The 25131-nt window shown below is 35.8% G+C and overlaps 1 protein-coding gene and 2 non-coding genes across 3 annotated transcripts in view; 2 read left to right on the top strand and 1 right to left on the bottom strand.

The window, feature by feature from the left end:
- Positions 1 to 25131, top strand: part of EFCAB13 (EF-hand calcium binding domain 13) — a 101072-nt gene that overhangs the window by 33260 nt on the left and 42681 nt on the right. The window contains 2 exon segments of the mRNA XM_059908443.1: positions 15726 to 15869; positions 18542 to 18613. Coding sequence (XP_059764426.1) covers positions 15726 to 15869; positions 18542 to 18613 — 216 coding nt within the window.
- On the top strand, positions 319 to 391 carry TRNAG-ACC (transfer RNA glycine (anticodon ACC)). The gene has a single exon. It is a non-coding gene; the product is annotated as a tRNA-Gly (tRNA).
- LOC132356310 (U6 spliceosomal RNA) lies at positions 6856 to 6961 on the bottom strand. Its single transcript, XR_009499827.1, has one exon. It is a non-coding gene; the product is annotated as a U6 spliceosomal RNA (small nuclear RNA).

The following is a 25131-nucleotide window of genomic DNA, read 5'->3' as shown; positions in this document are numbered from 1 at the left end:
TATGGGGACATATGTATGCATATGGCTGATTCACTTTGGTGTACAACAGAAACTAATGCAGTATTGTGAAGCAATTATACTCCAATAAAGATCTATTAAAAAATGATATTAATAAGTTGAAGGAGGGGTCAGAAATTGAATAAATATAAGATGTGGATTTATCATTATTTTAAAAACCTTGTAGGATGGCCTAAAAGCATATGAAAAGATGCTCAACATCACTAATTATCAGAGAAATGTAAATCAAAACTATAATGAAGTATCACCTCACACCAGTCAGAATGGTCAACATCAAAAAGTCCACAAACAATAGGGACTTCCCTGGTGGTCCAGTGGGTAAGACTCTGCGCTACCAATGCAGGGGGCCCAGGTTCGATACCTGGTTAGGGAACTAGATCCCGCGTGCATGCCACAACTAAGAGTTCGCATGCCGCAACCGGGAAGTCAGCATGCCTCAGTGAAGATCCCACGTGCCGCAACTAAGAGTTCACATGCCGCAACCGGGAAGTCTGCACGCCTCAGTGAAGATCCCACGTGCCGCAACTAAGACCCAGCGAAGCCTAAATAAGTAAATAAATAAATATATTTTTTAAAAAGTCCACAAACAATAAATGCTGGAGAGAGTGTGGAGGAAAGGGAACCTTCCTATACTGTTGGTGGGAATGTAAATTGGTACAACCACTATGGAGAACAGTATGGAGGTTCTTTAAAAAACTAAAAATAGAACTACCATATGATCCAGCAATTCCACTCCTGGGCATATAACCAGAGAAAACCATAATCCGAAAAGAAACATGCACCCCAATGTTCACTGCAACACTATTTACAATAGCCAAGACATGTAAGCAACCTAAATGTCCATCGACAGATGAATGGATAAAGAAGATGTGGTACATATATACAATGGAATACTACTCAGCCATAAAAGAGAATGAAATAATGCCATTTGAGGCAACATGGATGAACCTAGAGATTATTATACTAAGTGAAGTAAATCAGACAAAGACAAATACCATGTGATATCACTCATGTGGAATCTAATTTAAAAATGATACAAATGAACTTATTTACAGAACAGAAACAGACTTACAGATATTGAAAACAAACTTATGGTTATAAAAGGGGAAACGTGGTGGTGGGAGAGGGATAAATCAGGAACTTGGGATGAACATACACACATTACTGTATGTAAGATAGATAGATAACCAACAAGGACATACTGTATAGCACAGGGAGCTCTACTCAATATTCTGTGACAACCTATAAAAGAAAAGAATCTAAAAAGAATGAATATGTGTATATGTATAACTGAATCACTTTTCTGTATACCTGAAACTAACAACATTGTAAATCAACTGTACTCCGATAAACTTAAAATTAAAAAGAAAACTTGGGGCTTCCCTGGTGGCGCAGTGGTTAAGAATTTGCCTGCCAATGCAAGGGACACGGGTTCGAGCCCTGGCCTGGGGAGATCCCACATGTGTGGAGCAACTAAGCCCGTGCACCACAACTACTGAGCCTGTGCTCTAGAGCCCATGAGCCACAACTGCTGAGCCCACGTGCCACAACTACTGAAGCCTGCATGCCTAGAGCCCGTGCTCCACAAGAGAAGCCACGACAATGAGAAGCCCGCACACCGCAACAAAGAGTAGCCCCCGCTCACCGCAACTACAGAAAGCCCATGCACAGCAACAAAGACCCAACACAGCCAAAAATAAATAAATAAATAAATAAATTTATTTTTTAAAAAAAGAAAACTTGTAGGTGGAAAATTCTAGAAGTCAAAATGGACCACCAATAAAATATTACTGAACAATCTAGTAGTAATTGACAAGTAGCACTAGTGTGCATGCATCCATCCATCTGTCCCTTTATCTAAGTCACCCCAACATTTTTGAGCATCTATGATATGACAGATTTCTGAGGGTTAAAAATAAATTAATAAATATAATCCTAACTTTTAGAAAGCTTAAGAAGAAACTCTGTTTTTTCCTGACATGTTTATTTATCTACAGATTAATTTTCTTGACAAATGATATTTTGGAGATTTATATCAAAGTAATTCTCCAAAGTGGAAATAACTTTATTCTCTGAAAGCACAGAAAAATATAAAGGAGAAAGTCAAAATCATGTGTAATCCCACTACCCAGAGCCAAACTTTGGTATTTATATATACATATATAATATATACATATATTTTTTTCTAGGATTTTTCCAAACATATACATGTAAGTGTGTGTATATGTGTATATGCGTTTATAACTGTGGTGTATACACATGCATGAACACATAATTTAAAAAAAGCATATATGGATTCACATGGATAGTTTTGTTACCTTTTTCTATTAATATTATATGGTAGTCAACTCTTTGTGTAAATAAATATAGATACACACTGCCTTTTTAAATGGCTATGAGTTATTCTATGGAACTGATTAAAAAACAAATTAAAAAACATTGTTTAAAAAATAACATGTAACAAATAACCTGTGTAAATATAGGTTACTTCTAATATTTTTGCTATTATAAACAGTGTTCTCTCTTTTTCTCTCATCAGACAAAGATAGATAACTAACGTTGAAATTGCTGGGTCAAAAAATGGGAACTTTTTAAGGCTTTTATACCGTTATTTGAAATTCAAAACAATAAATCTTTAGAATTTTATATACTCAAGACTTTAGATATTGTTTCTTCTAATCACTTGGATTTACTGTTGAGGAAAGTGAGGGATAGAAAGGAGAAGAGTCTACTCCAAAGCCATACAACCAATTTTATTTATTTTTTTTTAAAAAATATCTATTGGAGTATAATTGCTTTACAATGTTGTATTAGTTTCTGCTGTACAACAAAGTAAATCAGCTATATGTATATATATATATCCCCATATCCCCTCCCTCTTGAGCCTCCCTCCCACCCTCCCTACCCAACCCCTCTAGGTTGTCACATAGCATCAAGCTGATGTCCCTGTGCTATGCAGCTGCTTCCCACTAGCCATCCATTTTACATTTGATAGTGTATATATGTCAATGCTACTCTCTCACTTCGTCCCAGCTTCCCCTTCCCCCTCTGTGTCCTCAAGTCCATTCTCTACGTCTGCGTCTTTATTCCTGTCCTGCCACTAGGTTCATCAGTACCATTTTTTTAGTTTCCATATATGTGCCTTAGCATACGGTATTTGTTTTTCTCTTTCTGACTTACTTCCCTCGGTATGACAGACTCTAGGTCCATCCACCTCATTACAAATAACTTAATTTTGTTCCTTTTTATGGCTGAGTAATATTCCATTGTATATATGTGCCACATCTTCATCCATTCATCTGTCAATGGACATTTAGTTTGCTTCCATGTCCTGGCTATGGTAAATAGTGCTGCAATGAACATTGTGGTACATGTATCTTTTTGAATTATGGTTTTCTCAGGGTATATGCCCAGTAGTGGGATTGCTGGATCATATGGTAGTTCTATTTTTAGTTTTTTAAGGAACCTCCTTACTGTTCTCCATAGTAGCTGTATCCATTTACTTACCCACCAACAGTGCAAGAGGGTTCCCTTTTCTCCACACCCTCTCCAGCATTTATTGTTTGTAGATTTTTTGATAATGACCATTCTGACCGGTGTGAGGTGATACCTCATTGTGGTTTTGATTTGCATTTCTCTAATGATTAGTGATGTTGAGCATCTTTTCATGTGTTTGTTGGCAATCTGTATGTCTTCTTTGGAGAAATGTCTATTTAGGTCTTCTGCCCATTTTTGGATTGGGTTGTTTGTTTTTTTGATATTGAGCTGCATGAGCTGCTTGTATATTTTGGAGATTAATGCTTTGTCAGTTGCTTCGTTTGCAAATATTTTCTCCCATTCTGAGGGTTGTCTTTTTCGTCTTGTTTATGGTTTCCTTTGCTGTGCAAAAGCTTTTAAGTTTCATTAGGTCTTATTTGTTTATTTTTGGTTTTATTTCCATTACTCTAGGAGGTGGGTCAAAAAGGATCTTGCAGTGATTTATGTCATAGAGTGTTCTGCCTATGTTTTCCTCTAAGAGTTTTATAGTGTCTGGTCTTACATTTAGGTCTTTCATCCATTTTGAGTTTATTTTTGTGTATGGTGCTAGGGAGTGTTCTAATTTCATTCTTTTACATGTAGCTGTCCAGTTTTCCCAGCACCACTTATTGAAGAGACTGTCTTTTCTCCATTGTATATTCTTGCCTCCTTTGTCAAAGATAAGGTGACCATATGTGCCTGGGTTTATCTCTGGGCTTTCTCTCCTGTTCCATTGATCTATATTTCTGTTTTTGTGCCAGTACCATACTGTCTTGATTACTGTAGCTTCATACAACCAATTTTAGATGACATATGTTAGTTTAAACTTTTATTCATTAATTGTTACATTGAGAATAATGTACAATTATTGTACATTGAATGTCTTGATAATAAATGTAAATACAAGAAAAAGTTTAATAACTGAACATAGAACATGTCCTATAAAGAAGCTTTTTCTTAAAATTTAGTATTTTAAGGTTATAGAAGTTCATAAATTACAAAATGAAAATTATTTATTCACCCCAGTCTTTCTCTGTAATCCCTAGTGGTAAACACTGTTGATAATTTGTTGGGTATCCTTCATGTCCTTTGGTTTTATATATATAATATATTGATATATATACACATATGTAATATATATATTTTAAATTGGTCTCATATTGATTACCGGTGAAGTTACCTTTAAAATTTTTGCTATTACAAATAGTGCTACAAAGAACATCCTTGCACATCAATTTTTGCACATTTGTGTAAATATTTCTATAGGATAGTGTTTTAGAAATGAAAAAGCTGGGTCAAAGAATATGCACATATCCATAGGAAAATGGTTTATGTTAAATGCTCTTTTTTCTAGCTTTATTGAGATATAATTGACAAATAGAAACTATATATTTAAGGTTACAACATGATCTGATATATGTATGCATTGTGAACTGATTACCACAATCAAGCTAAATAACACATACATCACCTCATATCTTCCCCCCTTCTTTTTTGTGGTGAGAACACTTAAGATTCACTTTCTTAGCAAATTTCAAGTATACAGCACATTATTATTAATTATAATCACCATGTTGTACATTAGATTCCTAGAACTTGTTCATCTGATATCTAAAGTCTGTATGCTTTGACCAATGTCTCCCCATTTCCACCAACCCCTAGACCCTGGCAACCATCATTCTACTCTCTGATTTTATCAGTTTAAGTTTTTTACATTCTACATATAAGTGAGATCATACAGTATATTTCTTTCTGTGTCCGGCTTATTTCACTTAGTGTATTGTCCTCCAGATTCATCCATGTTGTTGCAAATGGCAGAATTTCCCTTTTTTTAATGACTGAATAATATTCCATTGTATATGTATGTTTGTGTGTGTGTGTGTGTGTGTGTGTATTTTATCACATTTTCTTTATTAATTTATCCATCAACAGGCACTTAGGTTCTTTCCATATCTTGGCTGTTGTGAATAATTCTGCAATGAACATGATAGTGCAGATATCTCTTTAAAATCATGCTTTTATTTCCTTTGGATATATACCCAGAAGTGGAATTGCTGGATGATACCATAATTCTATTTTTAATTTTTTGAGGAACCTCTATACCGTTTTCTATAATGGCTGTACCAATGGATTTTAAAATTATTTGCATATTTTATAACATTATTGAGGTAAAATTGACATAACAATAAGCTGCACAGATTTAAAGTGTACAATTTGATAAATTTTGACATATGTATAAACTTGTGAAGCCTCAATACCTCTCATACCCCTTTGTAAGTCCTACTCCCTCTCCACAATGCCCCTCACCACTCCCAAGCAAACACTAATCTACTCTGTCACATAGATTAGTTTGAATTGTATAGAATTTTATATAAATGGGATCATGCAGTAAGTACTCTTTTTTTTTTTTTTTGGTCTGCTTTCTTTCACTCAGCTAATTATATTGAGATTCACCCATGCTTTTGTGTATATCAAAAGTTAATTTCTTTTTATTGCTGAATAGTATTCCATTATATGACTGTGCCATAATTTGTTTATCCATTCACTAATTGATGGACATTTGGATAGTTTCCAGTTTTTGGCTATTACAGATAAAGCTGGCATAAGATTCATTTGTATGTCTCTGTGTGGTCATATGCTTTCATTTGTCTTGGGTAAATACCCAGTGGTAGATAATTGGGTCATATATAAGAAACTATTAAACTGTGTTTGCAAAGTGGTTGAACCATTATTTATTTATTTTTTTTTTATTGTAGTATAATTGCTTTACAATGCTGTGTTAGTTTCTGCTGTACAATGAAGTGAATCAGCTATATGTATACATATATCCCCTCCCTCTTGGACCTCCCTCCCACCCCCTCCCCCATCCCACCCATCTAGCTCATCACAGAGCACTGAGCTGAGCTTCCTGTGCTTTACAGCAGGTTCCCACTAGCTGTTGAAACATTTTACATTGCCATAAGCAATATATGAGAGTTCCAGTTGCTCCTCATTCTTGCCAATCCTGAAATTGGTCAGCCTTTAAAAATTGTAGTCATTCTAACAGATGTATGGTATTATCTCACACTGTGATTTTAATTTGCATTTCCTGAATGATCAAATGATGCTAAACATTTTCATGTGCTTATTTGCTATCTGCTTATCTCCTTCCCATTAAAAATTTTTTTGTGTCCTTATTATTACATTTTGAAAGTTCTTTATATATTCTGAATACAAGTCCTTTATTGGACATGTGATTAGCACATATTTTCTTCTAGTGTATGGCTTGTCTTTTCATTCTTTTAAAATGTTTTTTGAAGAGCATAAGTCCATACTTTTTTTTTTAATATGGAATGTTTCACAAATTTGCGTGTCATCCTTGCGCAGGGGCCATGCTAATCTTCTCTGTAACGTTCCAATTTTTAGTATATGTGCTGCCAAAGTGAGCCATAAGTTCATACTTTTGATGAAATCTAGTCTACAATTTTTTTTTATTCGTGGATTGTACTCTTGATGTTTTATCTAAAGTTTTGCTTAACCTAGTGTCACATAGAAGTCAGAAAACAAGTCAAAGTAGTTGACTGAAATTTGTGCAGACATTTTATTGTTTTTGAAGGAAAGGAGAAACCGCTTTCAAGTTGTTACACTGAAAAAGAATTTTTGAGGCAGACAACTTAATGAATTTTCCAAAATTGGAGAAAGTGCTTCTGTTGTTTGGAAATGAGAACAACCAAGCCTTGTCAACTTCTCTGCAGGTAGAACCCTGCAGACCACTGGAAGCACTGAAGTGTTCTAAAGGTTACTTTGCTCAGATGACATTAAATTGAAATGTGGATTTATAATAATTTTCTTCTGGACATAGATAACATTGATGTAAATCCTTTCAAAGTTGGCCTCATTTACTTAAAGACAGAGGAAAATAACTTCATAGATATTTAACTTGAAGAATTTTGAAAAATTCAGAAGTTCCTTAACACAGATCTATGCTTGTCTAGAAAATGAGATTTAAGAACCCTGATTCTGTGGTTTGGCACAATTTGTAAGTCTGGATTTTCAGCTCTAGTTGCTATCAGAGATGACCTGTGCAATATCATTCAAAAACCCACTACATAATTTCAACTTCTCATTCAAGCCAGACAAAAATTCTTACTGAAATTTTCATTTGTACAATTCAGATATTATTCTTTTAAGAAATAGCCATTACTTTTTGCATGAAAAATGAGACTTTTTTGGGGGTAAGGATTACTTTAATATTGTGCAATATTGTGTACATTTGTTTTAATGCATTGTGTGTGTGTGTGTGTGTGTGTGTGTGTGATGAGAGAGAGAGAGGGAAAGGCACAGAGAGAGAAAGGTGGAATGGTGTTAGGCAAAGCTTTCATTAGAATCTCAACAAGATCCATAATCTACCCCCAAACCACAGGTATAGAGGAGTTTTCTAGAACATGATGAAATCAGTCCTATCCTTTTAAGATAAAACCACTGTGTATATAAAATTGGCATGTTGCATGTATTTTTTGCACCTAATTACAAATATAAAAATTAGAGCCTTGAGCAAACAGAAGTATAATATCTCCAGTTCTAGTCTATATATCATTCTTATTATTGCTGCAGCACTATTTACTACATAATTATGATATGTAAATATTTTCTGGTAAGTTTTCTTTTTACATTCTATATTTAATGTTAACCTTGACTGCTTTTGTAGTATAGACTATAGTATTCTAATATCAGTTAATTCTAGTTACATTTTTAGTTTGCCCTTTTATATTCTTAGTGAGTTTGCTGATAAGTTTGCTAATGCAGTTTTTTTCTTTCTGTTTCTCAATCATTCTTATAGTTAATGGAATGATGGATTTTTCAGATTACCTTAAGGCTGTGAATGAAGTTTGTTATTTGGTCTCTCAGGATCCAGGTAAAAAGATGTTCCTTCAAAATTATAGAAGAGAATGATTTTGATAGTAACTGATTTTAGGGTGGGGTGGTTATATGAATTTACTCTTTTTCAGAATCTCTTAACTCCTTTTTGCCCCAGTAGTCTAGGTTGAGAAAAATTAGACATGAGTTATTCTATAAAAAGCACTAAAAAACCTGGATCACTGCCATGTTATCCTAATTTTCTTTTGTTTCTTTTTAAATGAATTTATTTATTTATTTATTTATTTATTTATTTATTTATGGCTGTGTTGGGTCTTCATTGCTGCATGCAAGCTTGCTCTAGTCGTAGTAAGCAGGGGCTACTCTTCGTTGTGGTGTGCAGGCTTCTTGCAATGGCTTCTCTTGTTGTGGAGCATGGGCTGTAGGTGCGCGGGCTTCAGTAGTTGTGACACGCAGGCTCAGTATTTGTGGTTCACAGTCTCTAGAGTGCAGGCTCAGTAGTTGTGGCACACGGGCTTAGTTGCTCCGCAGCATGTGGGATCTTCCCAGACCAGGGCTTGAACCCATGTCCCCTGCATTGGCAGGCGGATTCTTAACCACTGCGCCACCAAGGAAGTCCTGTCCTAATTTTCTATCCTCAATCTCCAGTTTTTCCTTTACACAATTGATAGACCAATTTTCTTAAAACAAAGTTTTTGTCATGTCATTATCTCAAAAATTTAGCTGCTCTTCTTAGTCCAAACTCTTATGCTTGATGTCCTCACTTCTTCATAATTTTGCTTGCTGCTCCTCCTTTCTCCATAAATCTTTCCCAGGCAAGAACCCCATGCTCCAGTGAATCATAAATCTCCATATATGCCAATTTCATTCTTACTTCCATGCCTTTGTTCATGTTTTTTTTTCCTCTGTTGAAAACTCACATCTGTTTTCTTCTCTACCCTTAACAGTACTTTTTTCACTGTCTAGAGTCTGCTTGAATTTCTCCCTAAAAATTTCAGATGCTGAAGGGTCTCCTAGTAACTTTTAGTTTACACTACATATAAATTGTAAAGAAAGTGGTTGGAGGGACTATTCATGTTAAAGATAGAAATAGTGCTTCCAAAAATCCGAGATCTCTAGTGTTCATGATCTAATTTTAGCAGTTCGTTGGTTTTTCCATTAGGCAAGATCAAGTTCCTATGTTCAGTCCTTGGGATTATGTATATTTATTGTCAACCAGACTATATTTTCTTAGAATCAAGGATATATGAATGTGATAGTCAATATTCCTGAATAAGCAAACAAGAGGCAAGAAAAACTCTTTAATGTTTACTTATTCATTAATGTAATAAATGTTATTAAATGCCTACCATATGCAGCAATGAACAATATAGATGTGATGCTTGGTTTGCTTTTCCTTTTTTAACTCCTTACTTCCTACTTGGCATTTTGATTAACTCCTGTGACACTGGGATTCTCCTTTATCTACTTGGTTTTTGACTTACAGCTTTTTCCTGACTATAGATTTATATGTTTGCTTGGACTCCTAAGTACTGCCTACTTGTTGAACCAGCTTATTTTCTCTCTTCCATTCCTTGGTTTTTCAACTCCTGGTTTCCTATTTTGACCTTATTTCTGTTCATGGCCATGTGTTCTGAGACCAATCAGGAAGTCCCAGGTTTCTTTATTTTTCCTTTTAAAGCAATACACATAATTCTTGAATATGTTATTTTTATAAAATATCCAAGCAATATTTAAGTGTATAAAGATGTGGAAGACACTCTTTAATTCCTCCTAGATTTTTATAGTTTAATGTTGACCTTAGAATCATTTTTATATGCAATTGTGAATATATATATGTTTCATAAGATGAAATAAGTTATCGATTTTTAGGCAGAGGACCTATATCTCACAGAAGCTAGTAAAAAGACCAAGCATACAGTTAGGAATCAAGAGACCCTCCAAAAATGGAAAAAATAGAAATATCTTATACTTTAAGAGAAAAGGATCATACTATATACATTATTTTTTAGTATTTTTTTTAAACTAAGTAATACGTCTTGGAAAGTTCTATGTCAGTAGATACAGGTCAGCCTTTTACTTTTTTTTTTTTTTAATTAATTAATTAATTAATTAATTTTTGGCTCTCTTGGGTCTTCGTTGCTGTGCGTGGGCTTTCTCTAGTTGCAGTGAGTGAGGGCTACTCTTCGTTGCGGTGCGTGGGCTTCTCATTGTGGTGGCTTCTCTTGTCGCGGAGCACGGGCTCTAGGTGCACGGGTTTCAGTAGTTGCGGCATGCAGTCTCAGTAGTTGTGGCTTGCGGGCTCTAGAGCGCAGGCTCAGTAGCTGTGGTGCACGGGCTTAGTTGCTCCACGGCATGTGGGATCTTCCTGGACCAGGGATCGAACCCATGTCCCCTGCATTTGCAGGTGGATTCTTAACCACTGCACCACCAGGGAAGTCCCCAGCCTTTTACTTTTTAATAGCTACATGGTATCTGAAAAATGTAGATATACTATAATTTATTTAATCCCATATTGTTGAATATTTAATTCATTTTAATTGTCTTACTATTGTCAACAATTCCACAGTGATTGTAACTTTTCTTATATTTTTATATTATATATATTTATTTGATGTTATATTTTATATTTATATGTGTGCATGTGTCTTTATCATACCTTTGTAAGGCAAAATGAGTTATAAATTATTAAGCAGAGGAGAAACAGTGTGTGCATTGGGACATGACTTCAACACCTAGCCAGATAGTTTTTTCAACTCTGCCTTAGTCTTCACTTCCTTCTTATGTGTATCCTTAAGGTAAGACAGTGGTGAGGGTATAGGACCTTCTCAAGTATTTCCTGAGCATCTTTACATCCTTGCCCTTGTGTGTGGCTATCTAGATTCCCAAGAATATGTTGGAGATTTTCAAAGCCCACTATGAAAATTTCATTTCCCAGATTTTCCTTTTAATCTTTTTGTTAGCCTACTGTTTGCTCTGTTATCTACCACTTCTGGCAGTTGTAATGTTAAACAATTGTCTCTGATTGTTTTTAATGAATTCCCCCCAGGAAAAGGCTGTTTGCACTGGGCAAGCTTTGAGTCATGTTATATAAGAACAGCTTTGCAAGTAGGGTCTTCCAGGGAACCACCAGACAGGTCTAATAATAACAGTTCTCAGGGAATGGGGCTTTGAAGAAGTTCCAACCTCATTCTGCTCCACTGGATTTCAGGCTGCTGGTTTTCTTTGTGATTTTAGGCTCTTGGTTTTTCAGGGCTCCTGGAAGCTCCTGATGGGGAGGTGGGAATATGGCAAGTTAAGAGGCCACAAAGCTTAGTGTTCTTAAGCCATTTTTCTTGAAAAAACATTCCTTGTAAGCCTTTGGTTGATTTCCAGAGTTTTGAAGAAAGTTGATTTTGACGATTTTTGCCAGTGTTCTCATTGTTTTGTAGAGGAAAGGATTCTCAGAGGTCTTTCCTCTGCAACTTTTGCTCACTTGATTAATAACTACTAGTTGAATGAATAAATAGTGCCCAGTTTTTCCCCTTGGTTGTGCTTATCTAAGGACTTGTGGATCATTATGTTTACTATATCCTGAATTCCAGGAAAATCTAGCCTGACTACCAAGTGATTTGCACTCTGAAATTAATTATTTGAATTGTGTTTCCTTATCAAAGTAAATTAGGGATACAGTGGTCTGAGGAACACTTAAATGTAGCATTTGGACACAGATATCTTTAGGTTTTAAGGAAGACTTCTTTTGGGGGGGAATTATCTTCATTATTATGAATGTTTTCTTTTAACCATGTTCTTCCCAGTTCACTTATGATATAAAGGACTGTTAGCATAAACATGAAGTTTATATGGATAAATAGGAAACCTTTTAATAGTGGTTAAATCATCGCCAGATTCTTTGTAGTATATTAAAAATCTGAAGAGAAATTTTGTATCTACACCATTCTTCTTTCTTTTACAGTATCTTTCCTAAATTACATTTTAAAGTAATTAATAACTGCCCCCAATTTTGGATTAAGCTTCCCTGCTATTGTAGATTATACAAGTGGTAAGAAATTGTTATAGCTAAAAGTTTTAACTAAGAGGTGAGCATAGTATAATGATTAAGAGCAAACATTCTGGAATAGATTAGAATTCTGGCTTTTCTATTTGCTAGCTGTGTAATCAAAAGGGACTTTCTAATAGATAACTTGAACAGACCGATCACTGGAAGTGAAATAGAATCTGTGATTTTAAAAAAACTCCTTACAAACAAAAGTCCAGGATCAGATGGCTTCACAGGCGAGTTCTACCAAACATACAAAGAAGAAATTATATGATTCTTCTCAAACTCTTCCAAAAGATTGAAGAGGAGGGAACACTCCCAAAGACATTCTATGAAACCACAATCACCCTGATACCAAAACCAAAGATACCACCAAAAAAGAAAAGTACAGGCCAATATATTTGATGAATACAGATGCAAAAATTCTCAATAAAATATTAGGAAAACAAAAACAACAACACATAAAAAAGATCATACCACAACCAAGTGGGATTCATCCCAAGTTCCTGAGGCTGGTTCAATGTATGCAAATCAATCAAGGTAATAAAACACATTAACAAAATAAAAGTCAAAAATCACATGATCATCTCAGTAGATGCAGAAAAAGCATTTGACAGAATTCAACATCCACTCATGATAAAAACTCTTACCAAAATGGGTATCCAGGGAACATACCTCAACATAATAAAAGCTATTTATGACAAACCTACAGCCAATATAATACTCAGTGGTGAAAAGCTGAAACCCTTCCTCCTAAAATCTGGAACAAGACAAGAATGCCCACTCTCACCAGTTCTATTCAACATAGTATTAGAAGTCCTAGCCACAGCAGTCAGGCAAGAAAAAGAAATAAAAGGCATCCAAATTGGAAGGGAAGAGGTAAAATTGTCACCATATGCAAATAACATGATACTATATATAGAAAACCCTATTGACTCCACACAAAAACTACTAGATCTAATAAACGAATTCAGCAAAGTAGTAGGATACAAGATTAACATTCAGAAATCAGTTGCATTTCTTTACGCTAACAATGAAATGTCAGAAAGGGAATGTAAAAAAACAGTACCTTTTAAAATTGCACCAAAAAAAAAAAAACCTATGAATAACCTGACCAAGGAGGTGAAAGACTTATATGCTGAGAACCATAAAACATTAATAAAGGAAATTAAAGAGGATTCAAAGAAATGGAAAGCTATCCCATGCTCTTGGGTTGGAAGAATTAACATTGTTAAAATGGCAGTGCTACCCAAAGCAATCTACAGATTTAATGCTATCCCTATCAAATTACCCATGACCTTTTTCACAGAACTAGAACAAATAATCCAAAAATGTATATGTTACTACAAAAGACCCAGAATTGCCAAAGCAATCCTGAGGGGGGGAAAAAAAGCAGGAGGCATAACTCTCCCAGACTTCAGACAATACTCCAAAGCTACAGTAATCAAAACAGTGTGGTATTGTTACAAAAACAGACACCTGGGTCAATGGAACAGAATAGAGAGCCCAGAAATAAATCCACACACCTACGGTCAATTAATCTTTGACAAAGGAGGCAAGAATATAAAATGGGAAAAAGATAGTCTCTTCAGCAAGTGGTGCTGGGAAAGTTGGACAGCTGCATGTAAATCAATGAAGTTAGAACACACCCTCACACCATGCACAAAAATAAACTCAAAATGGCTTAAAGACTTAAACATAAGACATGACACCATAAAACTAGAAGAGAACATAGGTAAAACATTCTCTGACATAAATCATACCAATGTTTTCTTCGGTCAGTCTCACATGGCAATAGAAATAAAAACAAAATGAACAAATGGGATATAATCAAACTTACAGGCTTTTGCACAGTAAAGGAAATGATTAAAAAAGAAAAAACCCAAAAGACAACCTATGGAATGGGAGAAAACATTTGCAAGTAATGTGACTGACAGGGGCTTAGTCTCCAAAATATACAGACAGCTCATACAACTTAACAACAAGAGGGCAAACAACCCAGTCAAGGAATGGGCAGAAGACCTTAATAGACATTTCTCCAAAGAAGACATACAGTTGGCCAGTAGGCACATGAAAAGATGCTCAACATCACTACTTATTAGAGAAATGCAAATAAAAACTACAATGAGATACCACCTCACACCAACCAGAATGGCCATCGTTAAAAAATCTATAAATAACAAATGCCGGAGAGGGTGTGGAGAAAAGGGAACCCTCCTATACTGTTGGTGGGAATGTAAGTTGGTGCAGCCACTATGGAAAACAGTATGGAGGTTCCCAGAAAACTAAAAATAGAATTACCATATGATCCAGCAATCCCACTCCTGGGCATATACCCAGATAAAACTAATTCAAAAAGATACATGCACTCCTTTGTTCATAGCAGCACTATTCACAATAGCCAAAACATGGAAACAAATGTCCATCGACAGATGAATGGATAAAGAAGATGTGGTACATATATACAATGGAATACTACTTAGCCATAAAAAAGAACAAAATAATGCCATTTGCAGCAACATGGATGCAACTAGAGATGATCATACTAAGTGAAGTAAGTCAGAAAGAGAAAGACCAATACCATATGATACCACTTATATGTGGACTAAAATATGGCACAAATGAACCTATCTACAAAACAAAAACAGATGCACAGACATAGAGATCAGACTTGTGGTTGCCAAGGTGGAGCAGGGGAGGGAGAGGGTTGGACTGTGAGTTTGGGGTTGGTAGTTGCAAACTGTTACATTTAGAATGGATAAACAGCAAGGTCCTACTGTATAGCACAGGGAACTATATCCAATCTCCTGGGATAAACCATAATGGAAAAGAATATAAATAAAAAGGATGTCTCTATGTGTATAACTGAGTCACTTTGCTGTACAGCAGAGATTGCCACAACATTGTAAATCAAATACACTTCAATTAAAAACAATTTAAAAACGGACCTTCTAAGCCTTAGTTTTCTTATCTGTAATGTAGGGATAATGATCATTTTTATTTTGTAGGCCAATTGTGATAATGGAATTATATAGCCCATAACTTTTAGCACAGTGCCTGGCGCATAAACAGCATTCAATAAAAACCAGCTATTATTATTAATGTTATTTTAGTAGTATAATAGCAAAAGCTAGATTTTATACTAGGAATATGGCCAGAATTGGGCAAATGCCTACTTGCAGGGAAATTTTTAGAAAACCCTAAATTTATTTTTCCCTGGTCAAAATCAGCTCCTCCAAGAAAAGCTATTGATTCTCATGGTACAATAAATTCCTTGTTTGTTGTAATTTTGCAGCATTTCAGAAAGCCTTGAAGATTTTCTGTAGGATAAAAGGTGGTCGAGTTTCAACTTCTGAAGTGGGTGACGTTTTGGATAACATGGCTATCCTTGTAATCCCTGAAACTTTTCAGGAAGTGATAAAGCATGCTAGTATTGACAGTGAGTTATTTGAATTGATATGTACACGTATCTTTCTTGGCTACCAATTTTTCCGATTCATCCTTTGCTTCTTCTTCTTTTCCTTCTTGATTCTTGCCTTATGCCATTGACACTGCTTACTGGTGTCTATGGTAAAAGATAATCTAGAAAAATTAAGTGAGAAATTTCTCAAATGTGTTATATTTTAGTATGTTTGGTAAAATTATAAGAGAAAAATGGAATTTTTTCTTTTCAACCTTATCTCTCTTTTCCAATAGTCATTTCTTGTCTCTGTGGAGAGGTAGTTTCTATAGTGTCAAGAGCATGGGCTATGCAACTTAGGAGACCTAAATTTCTTGAATTTTCAGCTTCATTTTGTAGCTTTGATTACAAAATCTTCCTATGCTATTCAGTTATACTCTCTTTAAACAGTATAATATATTTAGCAGATGTTTTGTATTGATGTTTACATGTGACCAGGGATGTCCTAAGTGATTGCTTGATTTATCCATTTATTTAATGAGTCAGATAGTCATTTAATATCTACTGTGCCTGTGACTATGGTAGGTGATACACAGATGAATAAAACATATTTATTGTTCTGAAGGAGCTCACATTCTGGTGCAGAAAGAGTCAAGTAAACTGAAAATTATAATATTATGTAACAAGTACTGTTATAGAGTTTATATAGGCTGCTAATGCATACTCGAAGCACTAGGGAAAGATTATTAGAGGAGGTGATGTCTGAGCTAAATCTTGAAGGATCAGTAGGAGTTAGTTCGTTGCAGATGGTGGTGGAGGGTGAAAGATTTTAGACTGAGGGAAGTTTGTGTAAATATGGCAGGAAAATAATCAGACATGGTATCCTTTCCAGTGGGCTTCTACTGGTTTTTGTCATTTGGTAGTGGTGGCTTTATAGTGAGTCTTTGGTTGCTGAAGTGTGGTCTGGAGATATAACCAGGCTGCATGCAGTTTTACTAGGTAATTTTTATGGTGGGCTCGGGGTGATAAACATAAGTGGAGAGATATGTACTGGAGCATGAAGATGTCTATAAATAGGGATTTTAAAGACTAACCTCAAGCCATGTTATTAAATAGCCTTTAGGACATGCTGTACCAGGAGCAACAGAAATCATATATGAAACTGCTGTAGTGCCTTGCTTTTTGGCTTATGGAATTCTGGTCTGGGCTTCCAGGTCTCCCACTTTATTTGGGGAGGTAGATTAGACAAATAATAATAATTTAATAGGATTATTGTAGGACTTAGATATAAAAATTTATCATTGTTTGGCACCTAGAACAGGCTCAAGAAATGTGAAGCAGAAACCTAAGAATCATCCTTGACAGGGGCATTATCTCTGTTCTCCTCGTGAAATCATTATGAACTACTATTATTTTAAACTCCTAGATATCTCTTCAGTCTTTCTGTTTTCCAGCATTACTACCTTAACCTAAATTACCATAATCTTTACTTAGGACAATTGGAAGTCTACCCATATTCTAACAAGTCTACCCATGTACAGTCTTATCCCCCTTCACACTGTAGCCAGAATGATCTTTTCAAAACAAACATCTGATCGCATTACCCTCAGTGCATAAAATCTAATAATACCTCTTGGGATAAAGAACTCTTTGATGTACAAGGCCTTGCAAAGTCTGGCCTTTACTTCAGCTTTATCTTCAGATCTTCAACTTTTATCTTCAGATCTTCTGCTTTATCTCAGACCACATTCTCCCTTACTCTCTGTGCCTTCTTAGAGTTTCAACTACATACCATTCTCCTCCTGCCATAGCCATTACACATGTTCTTTTCTTTTCCTGGAACATTCCTCTCTTCCTAGTTATTCCTACTTATACTTTAAATCTAAACTAAACTCTGTTCTTTAGGGATGTTTCCCTGACCTCTCTGACTAGGTCATATTCTCATATTGTACACTTTCACAGCATTAATCACAGTAGCAATTTGTATTTTTAACGGTTTGATTAAGGTTTGTATCTCAATTAAGACTAAGCAGGGCTTCCCTGGTGGCGCAGTTGTTAAGAATGTGCCTGCCAATGCAGGGGACACGGGTTTGAGCCCTGGTCTGGGAAGATCCCACATGCTGCGGAGCAACTAAGCCCGTGAGCCACAACTACTGAGCCTGTGCATCTGGAGCCTGTGCTCCACAACGGGAGAGGCCACGACAGTGAGAGGCCCGCGCACCGCGATGAAGAGTGGCCCCCACTCGCCGCAACTGGAGAAAGCCCTTGCACAGAAACGAGGACCCAACACAGCCAAAAATAAATAAATAAAATAAATTAAAATAAATTTTAAAAAAAAGACTAAGCAGCAGGAGAGCAGATATCATGTCTACTTTTGCTCAATATTATATCCTCAGTATGTAGCACAGTGCATATGGCACATATTAGCTGCTGAAACATGTTGAAAGAATTAATAATTCTTACCTGTTATTCCACCTCCCCCAGTCATGGGGAGCAAGATTTCTTCATCTTCTCATATTCATGAAGTCTTATGTTTCAGTGTGTACTGAAGTATTACTTCACAATTCCAGATATTGTTCAAAGCCCATAATAGCTGTCCCTCTATTCCTACTTCCACATATTTATGTGGTGTTTTAATTTTAGAACAGGATGGCAGTTGTATTTGTGTTCAAAAGGAAATACAGTATCTAAACTTATTTTTTCTATTATAGGTAACCAAATGGTGGATATTGGGGATATTATATTTACTTTGGCTGAATTACAGCAACAGTATGAGGATGTTTGTAAGTGATCTCTTATTGCCATAGCAAGTTTTGTTTATAAATAAACTGTCTTTAATAAGTAATAATTTATGGGTTTTATCATATGGGTTTTGAAAGCCTTCTCTGAACCCTTTACTCTCTTAAATCAGAGAGATAAAATTTAATATAATACCCTTAATATACCTAATTAATATTGATTATATAATATGACTGTCTCATAATTTTGCTACTTTTATCTTTCCCTTAATATTTTGCAACATAGTCAACTTTAAAACAAAATAGTAATACTATAAAAAGATAATATTTAATTTGCATTTGCAGGTCATTCTGACATCCTGACCTTGGCTTTTAAAAAAATTTTAGTATGTTTTTCTCTATCACTCATTATTAAGTTTAGTTTTTCTTCATTAAGTGCATTGTTTTTGATCTTTTCCTATTGCACATCATGTCACTCCTTACTCTTTCTCTCATTTGTCCAAATATCATTCAGTCAAGATTATCTATGTACATAATTTTAAGAATTATATAGTTCTATAAAGCTTGCTACAAAAAAAGCAGCCTCGAGATTGGTGTTTTTCAAACTGTGGAGTCGTGAAATTGATTTAGAGGGTCATCACCAAGCATTAAAAGAAAACAGGATAGAAACTTTCAGAGTGCATCCCACATAGTAAAGCCGTGTGGCTGACAGGGTTTTGGTGCTCTGGCCAGGCGTCAGACCTGAGCCTCTGAGGTGGGAGAGCTGAGTTGAGGACATTGGACCACCAGAGATGTCCTGACCCCACATAATATCAATCAGCGAGAGCTCTCCCAGAGATCTCCATCTCAACACTAAGACCCAGCTTCACTCAACAACCAGCAAGCTCCAGTCTGGACACCCCATGCCAAACAACTAGCAAGACAGGAACACAACCCCACCCATTAGCAGAGAGGCTGCCTAAAATCTTAATAAGTTCACAGACACCCCAAAACACACCACCGGATGTGGTTCTGCCCACCAAAAAGACAAGATCCAGCCTCATCCAGCAGAACACAGGCACCAGTCCCCTCCACCAGGAAGCCTACATAACCTACTGAACCAACCTTACCCACTGGGGGCAGACACCAAAAACAACGGGAACTATGAACCTGCAGCCTACGAAAAGGAGACCCCAAACACAGTAAAGCAAAATGAGAAGACAGAGAAACACATAGCAGATGAAGGAGCAAAGTAAAAACCCACCAGACCAAACAAATGAAGAAGAAATAATCAATCTACCTGAAAAAGAATTCAGAGTAATGATAGTAAAGATGATCCAAAATCTTGGAAATAGAATGGAGAAAATACAAGAAAATGTTTAACAAGGACCTAGGAGAACTAAAGAGCAAACAAACAATGATGAACAGCAAAATAAATGAAATTTAAAATTCTCTAGAAGGAATCAATAGCAGAATAACTGAGGCAGAAGAACGGATAAGTGACCTGGAAGATAAAATAGTGGAAATAACTACTACAGAGCAGAATAAAGAAAAAAGAATGAAAAGAATTGAGGACAGTCTCAGAGACCTCTGGGACAACATTAAACACACCAACATTCGAATTATAGGGGTCCCAGAAGACGAAGAGAAAAAGAAAGGGACTGAGAAAATATTTGAAGAGATTATAGTGGAAAACTTCCTTAATATGGGAAGGGAAATAGTCAATCAAGTCCAGGAAGTGCAGAGAGTCCCATGCAGGAAAATCCAAGGAGAAACACGTCAAGACACATACTAATCAAATTATCAAAAATTAAATACAAAGAAAAAATATTAAAAGCAGTAAGGGAAAAGCAACAAATAACATACAAGAGAATCCCCATAAGGTTAACAGCTGATCTTTCAGCAGAAACTCTGCAAGCCAGAAGGGAGTGGCAGGACATATTTAAAGTGATGAAAGGGAAAAACCTACAACCAAGATTACTCTACCTGACAAGGATCTCATTCAGATTTGCCAGAGAAATTAAAACCTTTACAGACAAGCAAAAGCTAAGAGAATTCAGCACCACCAAACCAGCTTTACAACAAATGCTAAAGGAACTTCTCTAGGCAGGAAACACAAGGGAAGGAAAGGACCTACAATAACAAACCCAAAACAATTAAGAAAATGGTAATAGGAACAAACATATCAATAATTACCTTAAATGTAAATGGATTAAATGCTTCAACCAAAAGACATAGACTGGCTGAATGGATACAAAAACAAGACCCATATATATGCTGTCTACAAGAGATCCACTTCAGACCTAGGGACACATACAGACTGAAAGTGAGGGAATGGAAAGAGATATTCCATGCAAATGGAAATCAAAAGAAAGCTGGAGTAGCAATTCTCATATCAGACAAAATAGACTTTAAAGTAAAGACTATTACAAGAGACAAAGAAGGACACTACATAATGATCAAAGGATCAATCCAAGAAGAAGATATAACAATTGTAAATATTTATGCACCCAACATAGGAGCATCTCAGTACATAAGGCAAATGCTACAGCCATAAAAGGGGAAATTAACCATAACACAATAGTAGTAAGGGACTTTAACACCCCACTTTCACCAATGGACAGATCATCCAAAATGAAAATAAATAAGAAAACACAAGCTTTAAATGACACATTAAACAAGATGGACTTAATTGATATTTATAGGACATTCCGTCCAAAACAACAGGATACACTTTCTTCTCAAGTGCTCATGGAACATTCTCCAGGAGAGATCATATCTTGGGTCACAAATCAAGCCTTGGTAAATTTAAGAAAATTGAAATTGTATCAAATATCTTTTCTGACCACAAAGCTATGAATCTAGATATCAGTTAAAGGAAAAATCTGTAAAAAAATACAAACACATGGAGGCTAAACAATGCACACTAAATAACCAAGAGATCACTGAAGAAATCAAAGAGGAAATCAAAAAATACCTAGAAACAAATGAAGATGAAAACATGACGACCCAAAACCTATGGGATGCAGCAAAAGCAGTTCTAAGAGGGAAGTTTAGAGCAATACAATCCTACCTCAAGAAACAAGAAGCATCTCAAATAAACAACCTAACCTTACACCTAAAGCAATTAGAGAAAGAAGAACAGAAAAACCCCAAAGCTAGTAGAAGGAAAGAAATCATAAAAATCATATCAGAAGTAAATGAAAAAGAAATGAAGGAAGCAATAGCAAAAATCAATAAAACTAAAAGCTGGTTCTTTGAGAAGATAAACAAAATTGATAAACCATTAGCCAGACTCATCAAAAAAAAAAAAGGAGAAAGACTCAAATCAACAGAATTTGAAATGAAAAAGGAGAAGTAACAACTGCCACTGCAGAAATACAAAGGATCATGAGAGATTACTACAAGCAACTCTATGCCAATAAAATGGACAACCTGGAAGAAATGGACAAATTCTTCGAAATGCACAACCTTCCGAGACTGAACCAGGAAGAAATAGAAAATATAAACAGACCAATCACAAGCACTGAAATTGAAACTGTGACTAAGAATCTTCCAACAAAAAAAAGCCCAGGACCAGATGGCTTCACAGGCGAATTCTACCAAACATTTAGAGAAGAGCTAACACCTAACCTTCTCAAACTCTTCCAATATAGCAGAGGGAGGAACACTCCCAAACTCATTCTACGAGGCCAACATCAGCCTGATACCAAAACCAGACAAAGATGTCACAAAAAAAGAAAAATACAGGCCAATATCACTGGTGAACATAGATGCAGAAATCCTCAACAAAATACTAGCAAACAGAATCCAACACCATGATCAAGTGGGGTTTACCCCAGGAATGCAAGGATTGTTCAGTATATGCAAATCAATCAATGTGATACACCATATTAACAAATTGAAGGAGAAAAACCATATGATCATCTCAATAGATGCAGAAAAAGCTTTCGACAAAATTCAACACCCATTTATGATAAAACCTCTCCATAAAGTAGGCATAGAGGGACCCTACCTCAACATAATAAAGGCCATATATGACAAACCCACAGCCAACATCGTTCTCAATGGTGAAAAACTGAAACCATTTCCTCTAAGATCAGGAACAAGACAAGGTTTCCCACTCTCACCACTGTTATTCAACATAGTTTTGGAAGTGTTAGCCACAGCAATCAGAGAAGAAAAAGAAATAAAAGGAATCCAAATCAGAAAAGAAGAAGTAGAACTGTCACTGTTTGCAGATGACATGATACTATACATGGAGAATCCTAAAGATGCTACCAGAAAACTACTAGAGCTAATCATTGAATTTGGTAAAGTAGCAGGAAACAAAATTAATGCACAGAAATCTCTTGTTTTCCTATACACTAATGATGAAAAATCTGAAAGAGAAATTAAGGTAACACTCCGATTTACCATTGCGACAAAAAGAATAAAATACCTAGGAATAAACCTACCTAAGGAGACAAAAGACCTGTGTGCAGAAAACTATAAGACTCTGATGAAAGAAATTAAAGATGATACAAACAGATGGAGAGATATACCATGTTCTTGGATTGGAAGATCAACATTGTGAAAATGACTATACTACCCAAAGCAATCTACAGATTCAATGCCTTCCCTATCAAACTACCAATGGCATTTTTCACAAAACTAGAACCAAAAATTTTACAATTTGTATGGAAACAGAAAAGACCCCAAATAGCCAAAGCAATCTTGAAAGAGAAAAACGGAGCTGGAGGAATCAGGCTTCCTGACTTCAGACTATACTACAAAGCTACAGTAATCAAGACAGTATGGTACTGGCACAAAAACGAAATATAGATCAATGGAACAAGATAGAAAGCCCAGAGATAAACCCATGCATATATGGTCACCTTATTTTTGATAAAGGAGGCAAGAATATACAATGGAGAAAAGACAGCCTCTTCAATAAGTGGTGCTGGGAAAACTGGACAGCTACATGTAAAAGAATGAAATTAGAACACTCCCTAGCACCATACACAAAAATAAACTCAAAATGGATTAAAGACCTAAGTGTAAGACCAGACACTATAAAACTCTTAGAGGAAAACATAGGCAGAACACTCTATGACATACATCACAGCAAGATTCTTTTTGACCCAGCTCCCAGAGAAATGGAAATAAGAACACAAATAAACAAATGGGACCGAATGAAACTTAAAAGCTTTTGCACAGAAAAGGAAACCATAAACAAGACCAAAAGACAACCATCAGAATGGGAGAAAATATTTGCAAATGAAGCAACTGACAAAGGATTAATCTCCAAGATTTACAAGCAGCTCATGCAGCTCAATAACAAAAAAACGAACAACCCAATCCAAAAATGGGCAGAAGACCTAAATAGACATTTCTCCAAAGAAGATATACAGATGGCCTACAGACACATGAAAGAATGCTCAACATCATTAATCATTAGAGAATGCAAATCAAAACTACAATGAGATATCATCTCACACCGGTCAGAATGGCCATCATCAAAAAAAATCTAGAAACAATAAATGCTGGAGAGGGTGTGGAGGAAAGGGAACTCTCTTGCACTGTTGGTGGGAATGTAAATTGATACAGCCACTATGGAGAACAGTATGGAGTTTCCTTATAAAACTACAAATAGAACTACCATACGATCCAGCAATCCCACTACTGGGCATATACCCTGAGAAAACCATAATTCAAAAAGAGTCATGTACCAAAATGTTCATTGCAGCTCTATTTACAATAGCCAGGACATGGAAGCAATCTAAGTGTCCATCGACAGATGAATGGATAAAGAAGATATGACATATATATAGAATGGAATATTACTCAGCCATAAAAAGAAACAAAATTGAGTTATTTATAGTGAGGTAGATGGACCTAGAGTCTGTCATACAGAGTGAAGTAAGTCAGAAAGAGAAAAACAAATACAGTATGCTAACACATTTATATGGAATCAAAAAAAAAAATGGCTCTGAAGAACCTAGGGGCAGGGCAGGAATAAAGACGCAGACATAGAGAATGGACTTAAGGACACGGGGAGGTGGAAGTGGTAAGCTGGGACGAAGTGAGAGAGTGTCATTGACATATACACTACCAAATGTAAAATAGATAGCTAGTGGGAAGCAGCTGCATAGCAGAGGGAGATCAGCTCGGTGCTTTGTGACCACCTTGAGGGGTGGGATAGGGAGTGTGGGAGGGAGACGTAAGAGGGAGGGGATATGGGGATATATGTATACATATAGCTGATTCACTTTGTTATACAGCAGAAACTAACACACCATTGTAAAACAATTATACTCCAATAAAGATGTTTAAAAAAAAAAAAAGCAGCCTCTTGCTTGATCCTCCTCTCAGCTTCTCCAGAGGCAAACGTTTCATATGTTTTAGCCAATTACTTGATATTTATCGTCATGACTGTAAATGTTTATATTGCTACCTGTTGATCTCTAAAATCTTAGGTAGACAGAGTAAACTTACTACTATGAAAAATAAGAATTTAGCTCTGTTTTATCTTCCCTGTCCACACCACATCCACCTACTCTTCCTCTACCTATCCCTCCTCCCATAGTTATATGGTAGTTTGA

This window comes from Balaenoptera ricei, chromosome 20 (assembly GCF_028023285.1).
Source record: "Balaenoptera ricei isolate mBalRic1 chromosome 20, mBalRic1.hap2, whole genome shotgun sequence".
NCBI lineage: Eukaryota > Metazoa > Chordata > Mammalia > Artiodactyla > Balaenopteridae > Balaenoptera > Balaenoptera ricei.
The sequence above is the reverse complement of the archived record's forward strand: the minus strand, read 5'-3'. Positions and strand labels throughout refer to the sequence as shown.